The sequence below is a fragment of the Musca autumnalis genome, unplaced genomic scaffold (genome assembly GCF_047663935.1).
Source record: "Musca autumnalis isolate F117 unplaced genomic scaffold, ASM4766393v1 scaffold_8, whole genome shotgun sequence".
Taxonomy (NCBI): domain Eukaryota; kingdom Metazoa; phylum Arthropoda; class Insecta; order Diptera; family Muscidae; genus Musca; species Musca autumnalis.
This window is the reverse complement of record NW_027412421.1, coordinates 189,347-203,652: the sequence shown is the minus strand read 5'-3', so window position 1 is coordinate 203,652 and position 14,306 is coordinate 189,347. Positions and strand designations below refer to the sequence as shown.

Genomic DNA, 14,306 nt, shown 5'->3' with positions numbered 1-14,306 from the left:
TTCTCAAGAACTATGGACTTGCCCCTGAAAAAACTTTTACCGTCTTAATTGAGACAGCGAATGCAAGTTGCTTCAACAAAAAATCAAAGCGATTCAGAAGCAGGTCTTAAAGTGAACTTATCCGAAATTTTGTGTGGGAGGTACCCGAATGAGTGCACAAATATAGTCCACATCTGAACTTGATATATAAGTTAACACATAAACATAAAAAATACCAACTGAATTGCCAGACGCTGAGCTTGCAGTTTTGCAGTAAAATACAATGAAAATGCTGATGTTGCAGTTTGGTGGGAAGAACATTTTCAAAACAAAAAGTAATACTCACTCTGCCGTCGCAAGTCAAGAACATAAGAGCCAGCAACGCTGCTCGCATAAAATAATTAAAAATATTGTAGTCGAATAAAACACTTACAAATTAAATAAATCATCAAATAAAAATAAAACTCACAACAACCTCTATTGATGTAACTGGCACCCAACACTACCCACAAAACCGCCCAACGACAATTTTACTCACCATTTTACAACCACCATCGTGGAGTTTACAAAGCAAAGAAAACAACAACTTGGATTCTACTTAAAAAAGCGAACGTTAACCAACATCTAAAGGGGTGAGTACATAAGCTGCCTTGACTGCTTACCTTGCTTGCTTCTGATAAAAGAATAAAAAATGAAGCAGGAAAGCAAGGCAATCAGGCAAGGCAGCTTATGTACGCAGGCCTTTAAACTTAATTTAAAAAAATGTAAGTAGAGTGTTTATTTATAAAAAAGTGAGCATAAAAAACATAAATAGCTGTAACTGATAAAAAAGTGATACTTTTCAATTTAAGTTTCGGAATTTTTGGTTCTGTTGAGGATAAAAAATTGGTACTATTCGATTAAGTTTCGGTATTTTTGGTTCTGCTGAGGATAAAAAATTGGTACTTTTCAATTTAAGTTGCGGCATTTTTTGTTCTGTTGAGGATTTTTCGAAAATTGAAAACAAAAAATGGCACTGACAGCGGAACAAATAAAATCTATTGTTGAATGCGCTGTAGCAAGCGCTCTTGCCAAACACGAAGAGAATTTGAACCGAAAATGCCAGAAAATTGAAGATAATTTGCATAGTGCAACAATAAGTGCTATAGAGGAAGACATACAAAACTTCTACGAAGCTAATTTTTTAAAGACAATTTTTTAGGCGTATCTTCTATCTATGTCGCTGATTCGCTGTCCCAACAGCACACTCAGACGTTCAAAGAAAACATCCTGTCTGATATTGCAACTGAACATAACTATACTAACGAAAAGTGTGCCAAACCAATAAACTGCTTCCATAGGCAGAAGATAATAAAGGAAAGAGGAAGTGACTCCGTAGGAACGATCATCAGTTTCGATAAGAAAACTCGACAGTTCTTCCATGTCTCAAATAGAGAAATACTTTTTCAAAGAGCATGCGACGTGATCCAGATTGACGTAGCCAACTCAATTTTGTGCGAGTTGCCAATACTGGCATTCACTCAATTTAGATTACTCGAAACATTACCGACATTTCGTTACACTGACCTCAGTTACAACAAAAGAGAACAACAAGAAATTACATTCTTAGAATTATTGTATGGCAAAGAAGGTAGAAGAGCATCGGAAAAATTATTGAATCTAAACCCTAGAATACCAGCTCGCCTTCAAAATTGTATTTGGTATTTTCATTATTTTATGGAATTAATGAAAAACGCGAAAATTAATGAAACATCAAGTTTTCTCTTCATACTTTTATATGAGTGCTACAGAAGTACTACTGCCACAGTAGCATTTGATGAAACAATATATCAAAACTATTTTTATTCCAATATTTTTTAAATTGTTATCGAATTTATTATTTATCATGTTTTTTATTTTTATCCCCTTTTTACTAATTACTGTTGCCACTTTTATGAAATTCAGATTGCTCCTTATGGGATAGCCTAACTTATTTATTGTTGTGTAAACCAGAAAATTCGATATTCTGACGCAGACACCAATAAACCGATCCATCGATTAGGGAAGGTATTAAATGCACAAAATATTCAAAAGGAATAGAAGCAGACTTGGGGACCACAGTCTTAATTAAAGGGAGAGTGGTCCACAAAGACATTTTAAGTTTATTAAAATACATTTTATTTTACTTTTTTATATTAAAGTCTGAATAATGCTTCTACTTCTAGTCGTGCTGATATCAGTACAATGTCTGACTAGGAACCGCGCATAAAGTTGTAGCCGACACTTAAAATTTCGACGACTTTGAGAACATGAGAATTACGCAGGAAGAGCTCATCGAGTCAGAGCATAGGCAAATAACAATAACTACAAAGACGCAGGAAAAAATTAGTGAATTAAAAGACGCTGTAAATAATTTAGTAAAGAACACAAAATCAGAACCAATGAATACAGAAAATGTATATGAATCATTGATTTCCCGAAATAGAATCATTATTGCCGAGCTTAAAACCCTGATGTTATCAGTTGCACATACAAAAATCACTGATTTGGAGAAAATGGAATAATAATTTTTTATATTTCATAATTAAATACCCTAAAGATAAGTTAATTTTTAAGAGGATTATCATACATCCAGTCCAGCACAACAATATCATCACAAATTTTGCCAATAATAACAACATAGCTGAATGTGGCGACCAGGTTATACCCATCATAAACTGCAGAGCTACACTTACAACAACATTTTGTAAAAAACTACAAAATAAGATAACTTGCGCTCAACAACTCCACTCAGGTGGTATCGCACATTGTACCACACGTCCCAGCCATCTCGAATTGTTATCAATTATTGATGACGGCATCATCATCATTAACGACAGAAGGGTTACCATCAATGACCAACTAGTAAGCGGGACGTTCCTTATTACATTTGAAGATGAGGTGATGATCAATAACTACACATACCGGAACTTAAGAAGTTATGTTAGAAAATCTCCAGCACCGGCCGTGTCAACACTCGTTAACATAACAGGCCATGAAGAAATTTTGAGTTTGCCATATTTGCAAAGGTTAAATACACAGAACTTGCAGTACGTTGACGACATGGAAAAACAGGTCATAAATTGGACTGTAATATCCGGAATTGTCATAATAGCATTCTTGATTATATGTTATGTTTTCCTTAAGAACTACCAGAACCATCAAAAGACCAAACACCGACAAAATCTTCAAGTTGTTATTGATGGTCTCAGGGAGTCCGGGGACATCCTCCATTTAAACGAGGGAGGAGTTAACACATAAACATAAAAAATACCAACTGAATTGCCAGACGCTGAGCTTGCAGTTTTGCAGTAAAATACAATGAAAATGCTCATGTTGCAGTTTGGTGGGAAGAACATTTTCAAAACAAAAAGTAACACTCACTCTGCCGTCGCAAGTCAAGAACATAAGAGCCAGCAACGCTGCTCGCATAACATAATTAAAAATATTGTAGTCGAATAAAACACTTACAAATTAAATAAATCATGAAATAAAAATAAAACTCACAACAACCTCTATTGATGTAACTTATATTTGTAGATATATTGGTATGTGTAAATTATGGACCAAATTGGTCACTACCATCAAGAGTTACAATGCGCACAATTTTTCCGAAAATTTTGAACTCTTGGGGAGGAGGTACCTGAAGGAGTGGACTGTTATGGCTTATCTTAAAATAAGTTTGGACCAAATATTACGAAGTCCAAAATTTGGACCGAATCGGCAGATCCGTTCAAGAGTTATCTTGCGCTTCAACCACTACACACGGTGTGATAGGGGTTGCACATTTCAGGCTATTTTCTCAGGAAGTATGGACATGCCACTGAAGAAACTTGTACTGTCGTATAGAGGCTAGTGAATAGAAGTTGCGACAACACAAATCAAAGCGATTCGAGAGCAGGTCCTAAATTGAACTTTTCCGAACTTTTGTGTGGCAGGTACTCAAAGGAGTGGACGGATTGGATCCATATTGGAACCTTATCTAAGTCTAGTAGAAATTTCACGATGTGCCAATTAGGGACCAAACATACTTGGGTCTAAAACCATTATTTCGATGAGGCACATTTTCGCCGTATGAAAGTGTATATACCCTCGTTAGTCGATGGTCAGACTAGCACGATTTCAACATGGTGACGTCAAGTTTATAGGCGGAGGGGTATGAAGTAGTGAAACCCATGTACATGGTTTTCTGTGTTTGTTGTGTTGCCTCTTATTGTTATTCGTTGCAGGATTTTTTCTTCCATTTTCTTTCATTTTTATTTTCTCAAGCAAACGTTAACAACAAAACAAGCATAAAAAGATTTAATAATAACATTTAATTAATGAAATAGGGAAAATTAAACTATTAATATTAATTTAATAACACTGTGCTACAGTGAAAATTTGCAGTGGTTCTAATGCATAAATTCGGTTTTGTGGGAGTCCACAGAAGACGAAAATACCTTTGGTTTCTTTGGGTCACTTCGGTTTTTCATTTTATAACGGTAAATTTAGTGAAAAATGGGCTTCTTGGATTTTCAACTTTAAACGGACATTACTTCTTTTTTCCTCAACCGATTTGCACAAACTGTTTTCCATTATAAAGGGGAGAGTAATTTTGGAAAGCCAACTAAATTTCCAACGTGTTAACAGTAAATAATTGTACTGTTAGGTGTCGTTTACGCAGCCTAGAGCACAAGAAAAAACATTTTACTGTTTTTAATGCGTTTTTTTCACACTTAAACTACTATTACTTAGTCATTTGTTAACCGATTTTAAAAATCTATGGCTTGTTCGAAAGGCATTACTCTCCCCTTTATAATGAAAAACAGTGTGTGCAAATCTGTTGTGGAAAAAAGAAGTAATGACCGTTTAAATTTGAAAATTCAAGAAAGCCCATTTTTCACTACATTTACCGTTATAAAATCAAAACCCGAAGTGACCCAAAGAAACCAAAGGTTTTTTCGTCTTCTATGGACACGCACAAATCCGAATTTGTGCATCAGAAATCCTGTAAAAAAAATTTTGTCCACTTTTGTATCACAGTGTAATTAACGTTAATTATTTTGTGTTGTTTTTTTAGTATATTTGTTTACGTCGATGTAAATAAAAAGAAAAGAAAGGAGAAATAAAAAGGCAGTTTTTTTCGTTTTGTAATTTGTATTTGACTAGATGTCAAATGAGCTTTTATTGAATAAATAAAAGGTTTTGGTAACGATATTACCTGATAGTTTGCAACGATTTTGCAAGGAAAAGCTTACTATAAAGCGCGCGTTTCAACGATCCGATGGAAAGTAAAAATAGATGATGAGAGGTGGGGAAATGTCAAAAAACTTAACGAAACAATTATAGTTAAAATCTGCATTTTCTATGTTACAAGGATGTAATATTGTGGAGTATGCAGATTTTAACCATAATGTAGGTCACCAAAGATTGACCGTTGTAGATTAACAATAATAATGCAAAGAAACATTCTAACTTAAACATTTGGCGGCCACCTTTCAACATCATGAGAATGTTGAAACGAAATATATATGTACAAATAATAAACATTTTTTTTTTGTTTTTTAATTTCATTTTTTTTTAATTCATTTTTTCAAAAAAACACTTAAAACTAAACGATGGGCCATTAGGGACCCCGGGCCATTAGGGACCCCGCGATAAAAATGGCCATTAGGGACCATTTGGTCGGCTGAGCCATTAGGGACCCAGCCTTATATATTATATATACATATATTGCTATGGTCATTAGGGACCATTTAACGACTGGGCCATATACAAATTAGAATGGTCATTAGGGAGCATTCTTATGCTGGGCCATTAGGGACCCAGCACTAAAGGATCATTAGGGAACCTTTAATTTGTATATACCCCAGAGAGTACCCAACCAAATATGGAGTACTGGGCCATCGGCAATCCGGGAAATACTTGGACACGGCTCGTCATCACCTTCGTATACAATTCGGGCCCCAGCAACAAACCCACACGTCCAACAACATAAAAATGTGGATCCGCAAGAGGCAACCCCAGATAGGACTCCCTTACCCTCTCTGGAATCGCTTCAGCTGGCGTAGAGACGTGAGTCAGGTCGCTCACTCGAGCCGTCACTGTCACCGATTGCGATGGATCATACGTGGAGGTGATGGAGAAACGACTATACTGCGTACCATCTATTTGCGAGCAGGGTAGTCGCAAGTCATGTACTAAGGACGTACACACCTGACTCTGTCTAGCGCACTGATCTATGATCGCGCGGACTTGGATACTTGCAGTGGGAGTGGATAAACGGACCACAACACTAGGGGAGACAGAGATCACTCCCACTAATGGAAGACTGCCCAATGCAACCGCATTTGAGCTTGTCAGTTGGCTGACCGATTCGGACGGACGAGAATCGGACTGAGGATGCGGACGGACCTTGGGCTTTTTAGTCGGACGACGCTTGTTAGCAGGACGCTTGTCAGAAGACTCGGACTTATTTCGAGTGGGTTTCGGACCATCGTGGAGCAGAGTGTGGTGTTTGCCGTCACAGATGCGACAACTACTCTTGCTACGACAATCCTTTGCCAAGTGACTGTGCGCCAGACAGCGGGTACAATAGCCGTGCGAGATGACTACCCTGTGTCGTTTCTCCAAGGCAAATTCCAAAAATGTTTCGCAGAAACGAAGTGGGTGCCTTCCATGACACAACTTACACGTATAATACTTGGACGAAGGGGCTTCAGTGACAGCTGAGGGCTTTGACGACGGATTCGAGGCAGACTCTTTAATCGAAGGGACGACAACCGGAGGGGTGGAAACCGCTTCATTCGCCGATGTATCCATAGCTTCTGTATCATTGGGGCCCGATACGATAGAGGCGGTGGAAGCAGTGGAGGAGGAACCCGTAGCAGCAGAAACGGCATCAGAGGAACCCGTGGCGCGATCAATTTCAGCAATTAATTGGTCATAGTCCTTCAGTCCATCAGCGAAGAATGACATTTTGTCCATATTACTAAAGAAGAAAGCTATGTTAAAGAGATCGAAATTTATTCGGTCAAAACGACCAATTTAGTTATAGGCCGCCTTACAACGCCATTCTCGATACGAACGTCGGCGACGCGAACATGCCCATCGGGGCCGGGAAATACGTTCTAGACCCTACCTAGTTTCCACGACGTTGGAGGAAGAGTTTCGTGCCTAATGACGACGATATCATCCTTTTGAATGTCACGCTGCGGGAATTTCCATTTATACCGCATGTGAAGACTCTTCAAGTACTCCTCCTTCCATCTTAAACAAAATTGATGAACTAAAGCCTGAACTTTTCGAAACCTGTTCACTATTGACAAGGGCTGTTCAGTTATTAGGGGTTCTGGAGGACCGAGCAAAGGGGCACCGATCAAGAAGTGTCCTGGAGTCAAGGCAACGATGTCAGTAGAACTATCTGACATAGGACAAAGCGGTCGAGAATTCAGACAAGCTTCGATTCTCGCTAAGACCGTAGCCAACTCTTCGAAAGTGTAGCGGAGAGTACGAGCCTGCTTTCGAAAATGCAATTTGAAACTTTTTACTCCAGCTTCCCAGAGTCCACCCATGTGTGGAGCCCCAGCTGGAATAAATTGCCACGATAGGCCTTGAACTGCATAATTAGAGGAAACAGTTCCTGAGCATTCTCGAAGAAACGACCTAAAATCTCTTTCTATTTCCCTGGAAGCCCCGACAAAATTCGTACCATTGTCCGAAAATACGGACCGAGGACAACCACGACGAGAAACAAATCGATGAAATGCTGCTAGAAAGTTTGCAGTCGATAAATCTGACACTGCTTCCAAATGAATCGCTTTCGTCGAGAAGCACACGAAAACGCAAACGTACCCTTTGGTAATTTTACAGGCACGACCCGTAAAGGATTTTACATCGAAAGGCCCAGCGAAATCTACACCAGTTGTAGTAAAAGGCCTATTAATCTCGGTTCGTTCTGGTGGAAGCGCAGCCATAACTTGACTTCTAGAACGCTTCTTTTCTAATATGCAAACTCTGCACCGATTAATCACCGAACGAATCAGACTTTTCAATCGAGGAACCCAATATTCAATTCTAAGAATCCTCAACATCAATTGATTTCCTCCATGAACGGAAATCTTGTGGACAAATTCCACTAAAAGCTTTACAAAGCGACAATGATAGGGCAGTATTATCGGATGCCTTTCCGTATACGCAAGAGTAGGTGAGTTAACTAATCTTCCATTCATACGAATTATGCCATAATCATCCAAGTAGGGGTTAAGAGGAACCAAAGGACTCTTACTATTAAGCGGATTTCTTTCTAATAAATCCTTATATTCGTCCGCATAGTACATTTTTTGTGCGAAAATTATCAATCTAGTACGGGCGAAATTGATTTCCGACGAAGCAATAGTGGTGTCGGTGTAAACAAAATTACTTCTATGTCTTGGATGAGTACGATGGAAGAATCTAAATATATACGAGACAACACGAAGAGCTCTACCCAAACAAGAGAACCTAGCAAGAAAGTCCTCAGAGCCCGTAATGAAAGAGGCATGACTTTTTACCGAACGCTTTTCAGTATCGGTTTCAAGTGCTGACAGATCACGAATTGACCATTTAGATTTTTGATCACTAAGCCAATGTGGCCCATGCCACCAAAGACAGGAATTGGCTAGATCAGAAGGAGCAAGACCGCGACTTCCCAAATCAGCGGGATTATCCTCAGATTTAACGTGGTACCAATTGTGATTACCAACGTTTTCTTGGATACGACAAACGCGATTAGCTACAAACGTAGTCCAAGTCGAAGGAGTTTTTCGCAACCAGGAAAGAACTATAGTTGAGTCCGTCCAACAATAAACCTGACGAAACTCAATATCAATTTCCCGAACTATAGTTTTTAGAAGCTCAGAAGCCAAAACAGCACCACAGAGTTCTAAACGTGGCAGAGAAATTGATTTTATGGGGGCCACCCTAGTTTTACACGATAGTAAATGGACGAAAATATCTCCACTAGGGGACTCAATTCTAATATAAATTACCCCCGCGTATGCTTTTTCCGAGGCATCGGAAAAAACATGGAGTTCAGCCGAACAATCAGGAGTATACTGAACCCATCTGGGAATCCTAACCGAATTAACATCCGTGTAGGAATCTACAAATTTGCGCCAATCGGCATCTGTGGCTGACGAAAGGGAGTCATCCCAACCAATATTGTCCAACCACACCTTTTGCATAACCATTTTAGCAACGACAATAACTGGTCCTAACCAGCCCACAGGATCAAACAATTTTGCTATGGCTGAAAGAACTTCCCGTTTAGTATACGAAGCCTTTTTCGCGATTGGAGCAACCTCAAAGTAAAATGTGTCCAACTGTGCATTCCACCTTATTCCTAACGGCTTAGATCCACTAGATTCTACAAAGGACAATATTTTCTTATCTAGCAAATGATCAGGAGAAATTCCTTCGAGAATCGATCTATTGTTCGCTGTCCACTTCCGAAGTTCGAATTTCGCTGAAGAAAGCGCGGAAACTAATTGATCCCTAGCAGTTATAGCTGTCTCCAGGTCATGTGTTCCCGCCAACACGTCGTCAACGTACATACATTTGCGCAAAATGTGCGCTGCGAGTGGGAAATCGGTCTCGGTGTCTTCTGCCAGTTTTAATAGCGTTCGAATTGCTAAATATGGTGCACAATTTACACCGAAAGTCACCGTATGTAATTCATAGTCTTGGACCGGTTTCGTGGGGGAATCACGGAAGAGAATTCTCTGAAGCGAAGCATGTTTTGGATCGACTCGAATCTGCCTATACATCTGGGTAATGTCCGAATTGAAAACATATTTAAAAATACGCCACCGCAGTATCAACAAGACTAAATCAAGCTGCAAAGTGGGTCCGAAATAGAGCAAGTCGTTCAGACTATTCCCGCTAGACGTTTTGAAGGAAGCGTTAAAGACTACCCGAAGTTTAGTGGTCTGTTTATCAGGATTTATGACGGGATGGTGAGGCAAATAGGAAGATAAAGTATCAGTAGAGGAACTGGGGGATACTAACCTCATGTGGTCAAGATCTAAATACTCTTTTAAGACCGCGTCATAAACAACCTTAACGTCCAATTTTCTCAGCAAAGACGATTCATTTCTAAGGTATTGCTTTAAAACGGTTTCACGCGACCTACCCAAGAATTCTTCAGGATTAAGGTCAGGTTTAATTGGCAGTGTTACTATATATCTACCGTCCGACATTCTACGCGTGGTTTTTATATAATTTTCTTCACAAAAACGATCAGAAGGAGACATCATATTTCGTTTTGGAGGTTCCTCTAGCTCCCAAAAACGCAAAAGAGTTCTATTAATGTTGTCTTCTTCTATCACGTCAATTTTAGTCGCGAATGTTCGAACCTCGGTCGTGGGAACAGGACCGGTAACTAACCAACCAAACACTGAATTTTGGGCCAGCAAAGTACCAGAAAGAATGGGTCTACAACCATTTAATAAAATCTTCGGATAGAGATCAGCACCTAATAAAAGATCTACGGGTCGAGGATCAAATAAATTGACATCGGCAAGCCGCAAATCAGGTAGCTGTGCTTTTAAATCCGACCTTACAGTAAATGAAGGAATATTTCCCGAAATCAGAGGCAAAACTAACGCTGTCGTTTCCAAAATAACACGGCTATCGAGAGGACTTCCAATTTTCAATGAACAAATTTTTCGAGAGGTGGCCGATACAGTACAATTCACACCTGAAATCGAAGCAGTAGTGGAATGCACAGGAAGTTTTAAACGATTCTGAAGTCGCTCAGACAAGAATGACGACTCAGATGCTGGATCTATAAGCGCCCTAGCCGAATAGGAAACACCATGATGAACAATATTAACCATGGCTGTTCCTAGCAAAACCGATTTGTTTTGTGCTACGTGAAATGACTGACGAGGCAGACATCCAGCCGAGGTGGATGGTAAAGGTTGCTCAGATGAGGCAGAGGGATTGCCCGACCTATTGTTTGTCGCGACTGTATTACCCGGAGCCGAAGTATTTGACTGGGTATCTAGGCGATGTAATAAAGTGTGATGAGGTTGATTACATTTGGAACAACGACGACTACTATCACACTTTTTTACTCCATGGCCTCTACGTAGACAATTCACACACAATTGGAACCGTTTAACTATTTTATACCGTTCCGTAGAGGACTGATTTTGGAATCGCTGACATTCAAATAATCTATGAGCTTTATTTGGACAAAGCACACAACCAGATTTTCTCGACGATTTAGGATCGTTGGAAATACGAGAAGGTTGAGAGGGTGCCGAGGAATCTGCATTAGTATAATGCGATTGCACTTTTTTAGTTGTGCGCTTTGCGTCATTTCCGCGCATGTCGTGAAGACACATGAGCGTTTGGATCCGCTCCGACAAAAACGCATCTAAATCTTTCCACGAAGACAAGGAAGATTTATTTTTCACACTTTGTTCCCATAAGGTTTGTGTGAGCTTAGGAAGCCGTTGCAGGCACATAAACACTATGATCGGATCCCAATTATCCGTCGAAATATCATAAATGGACATTGCCGACAGGCATCCATTTATGCCACGCTGTAACGATTTCAAATTCGAACAAGTTTCACTATCGAGTACCGGAAGAGAGAAAAGGATTTTCAATTGATTGTGTACTATAACACGAGGATTGTCGTAAGTATCCTTCAAAGATTTCCACGCAAGAACAAAACTACTATTAGTTAATGGAAATTTGGAAACTATCTCACGAGCCTCTCCACTAGTCTTCCGAACCAAATAACACAAGCGTTCGACATCGCTAAGCCGAGAAGATTTAATATAGATGGCTGTGAACAAGTCGCGGAATGTGGGCCAAGAATGAAAGTCGCCCTCAAAAACATCCACATCACACGGTGGAAGTGCTAGGTTATGAACGCTATCACTGGGAATATCATCTAAACCAAGACTCCTAAAAGACAAAGTATTAGGAGGATCAACTTGGGTTCCCACTTCACGTGAAGCCTGAGTAGAAGTACTAAGATTACCTCTCGCTTCTAGTGGACTAGCAACCGATTGTTGCGCTAAAGAGACAATCGATTGTTGCGCTAAAGAGGCAACCGAATCGTTCATCGTCGAATTCAACGAATGTCTATGCGACCTTTTTAGTTTACCTATCTGACTTCGTATAGCAGACAAACATCTCAAGTAAGTCTGATAAGCTACATCATACTTATTGTCAACCGATTCAATATCCTCCTTTTTCGTATCACCGGAAGACATCACAAAATCAAGACACTTTTCAAACATCTCCTGTGTCTTTACCCATAACTTTTGAATTTCTTCTTTACGGACTTCTAACCCATATTCGTCTATCTCTTCAGGCTTAAGAGCACTGTAATGAGACTCGAATGTTACTATAGCGTCCGATGCTCTGATAAAAAGATACAATGGAGTGACTGACATTTTGAATTATCAAAAAAAAATTCAACTAAAGTCCGAAAAAATCACTCAAAAGAAAGTTCAAAAGCGAAAGAAGCACAAAAATCGATAAACTGCCAAAAATATTTTGAAATTCGTACTGAATTTCCAAAAATCAACTTCAAAACTCCCTATAGAGTCACGAAAATACCCGAAAATGAAGTAAAATCTCAAAAACAGGAAACAATTTTCACAAGAAAGCTGTTTAGAAATACTCAATTAGTATCTAAACACACGAGCTTTCAGAAATTCCACCAAAGGAATGCAGAAAATATCAAAAAATCCACAAAGTTTCGGCAAAAAAGTTAAAAAACACCAAAAAATTCAGAAAATTTCAAGAAAACTTCGAAAAAATCGAATAAAAATTGACCAGGATGGAATAAATCAAAATATATATATAAAAGATCAAAATATATATATAAGAAATTAAAAATATATATATAAATATTCCAAAAAATTCAAATATTTTCGCTCAAAATTGAAAAAACCGTAAGTTCACGTACCGAAACCGTACAAAATTCAAAATATTTAATTAAAATTATTATTTTCAACCGAAAATACAGAGATTTTATGATTTAATTCACGAAAATACCTCAATTAGGCTCACTACTACCGATTGTAGGGTGAATGTGGACCAAAAAACCACAAAAGCAAATTAAATCAAAATAAAAATTCTCGAAAATTTTAATAAAAATAATTGATTTCTCACAAAACGGTCAAAAAATCACTTTATTTATTAAAAAGTCGAATTGACCGAGTGTAGGGTGTACACGATTTTTTTTTAATTTCAAAAAATATTCGAACAACACTCCCGTATCACAATCAAAAATATTTACCAAAAAATATTTCAATATATTAAATTAGTTTATTTGCGTGTACTAAATATGTTTTCCCAAAAAATGTTTGCTGGGATACCACTACTTAACGAAAAAGAAAAAAGAGAGGACAAAAACACCGCACAGCTGGTATGGGGGTATACAGTGTGTGTGTGTATCAACTAGCAAGCAAACAGGCAAACGACCAAGCGACTGACCGACCGACTGACTCAACGATATGAGTGTACGTATGTATGTTTATTAGCGTATGTACGTATAAACGAATGTATGCTGTTCACTTGCTAATAACCAAACAAACGTAAAGGGATTTTTATGCAAATTATGTGGGGAATAAAAAAAATGCAATTCTGCCACAATTAATGTATCAAAATGTGTGGTTCTTTTTGCACTAATTTTAGTACACTTATTAACGATTATTTATATTTAATTTTGAGCACTATTCCACCACAATTAATAGGAAAAAATTAAATATTTTTGCGATAAAAAATAACAAAAAAAATAAATGTCACTTATCCCTTTTTGTTTGTTTGGAACTTTTTTTTCTTTTTCACTTGTAACTATGTAATAGTGGTAAAGGCACACGAAAAATCGATTGATACGGGAGGGGGGATGCGCGACGCGTTGTAAGACGGCCAAACAGCGATCACGACACAAAGAATTGTTGTTATTTTCCACTTTTATTTTTCGATATTCTCACTTAAAACACTTTACGTACCTGTTTTGTTGATGAGATTATGGGTGAAAAATGGATTGATGGATGGAGATATGGAATGATGGACTGTAGGATGGACTTTTGTTGTGTTGTTTGCTGTGAAGGGAGAACAAGCAAACCAATTAGAAATGGTACCAACAACACCGACTCAATCGCGGCTCGAAGTGACCAAATGTTTACGTCGATGTAAATAAAAAGAAAAGAAAGGAGAAATAAAAAGGCAGTTTTTTTCGTTTTGTAATTTGTATTTGACTAGATGTCAAATGAGATTTTATTGAATAAATAAAAGGTTTTGGTAACGATATTACC

At 38.3% G+C, this 14,306-nt stretch overlaps 2 protein-coding genes across 2 annotated transcripts; both read right to left on the bottom strand.

Moving 5' to 3' along the window:
- Window positions 1-5,754: 5,754 nt before the first annotated feature.
- Window positions 5,755-14,041, bottom strand: LOC141388214 (uncharacterized). The gene is made up of 2 exons (XM_073958235.1): window positions 14,001-14,041; window positions 5,755-6,970 (listed from the first exon to the last, which is right to left on the bottom strand). The coding sequence occupies exon 2, from the start codon at window positions 6,964-6,966 to the stop codon at window positions 5,833-5,835; it is 1,134 nt and encodes a 377-aa protein (XP_073814336.1). The 5' UTR covers window positions 6,967-6,970; window positions 14,001-14,041; the 3' UTR covers window positions 5,755-5,832.
- Window positions 7,526-12,101, bottom strand: LOC141388216 (uncharacterized). The gene is made up of 2 exons (XM_073958237.1): window positions 9,009-12,101; window positions 7,526-7,597 (listed from the first exon to the last, which is right to left on the bottom strand). The coding sequence occupies exons 1-2, from the start codon at window positions 12,099-12,101 to the stop codon at window positions 7,526-7,528; spliced, it is 3,165 nt and encodes a 1,054-aa protein (XP_073814338.1).
- Window positions 14,042-14,306: the final 265 nt, after the last annotated feature.

Coding starts and splice junctions, on each gene's coding strand:
- LOC141388214 (XM_073958235.1), bottom strand. CDS start 6,966: ATGGACAAAATGTCATTCTTCGCTGATGGACTGAAGGACTATGACCAA.
- LOC141388216 (XM_073958237.1), bottom strand. CDS start 12,101: ATGAACGATTCGGTTGCCTCTTTAGCGCAACAATCGATTGTCTCTTTA. Junction 7,598..9,008: donor CGGAAAAAGCATACGCGGGG/GTAATTTATATT, acceptor CTAATTATGCAG/TTCAAGGCCTATCGTGGCAA.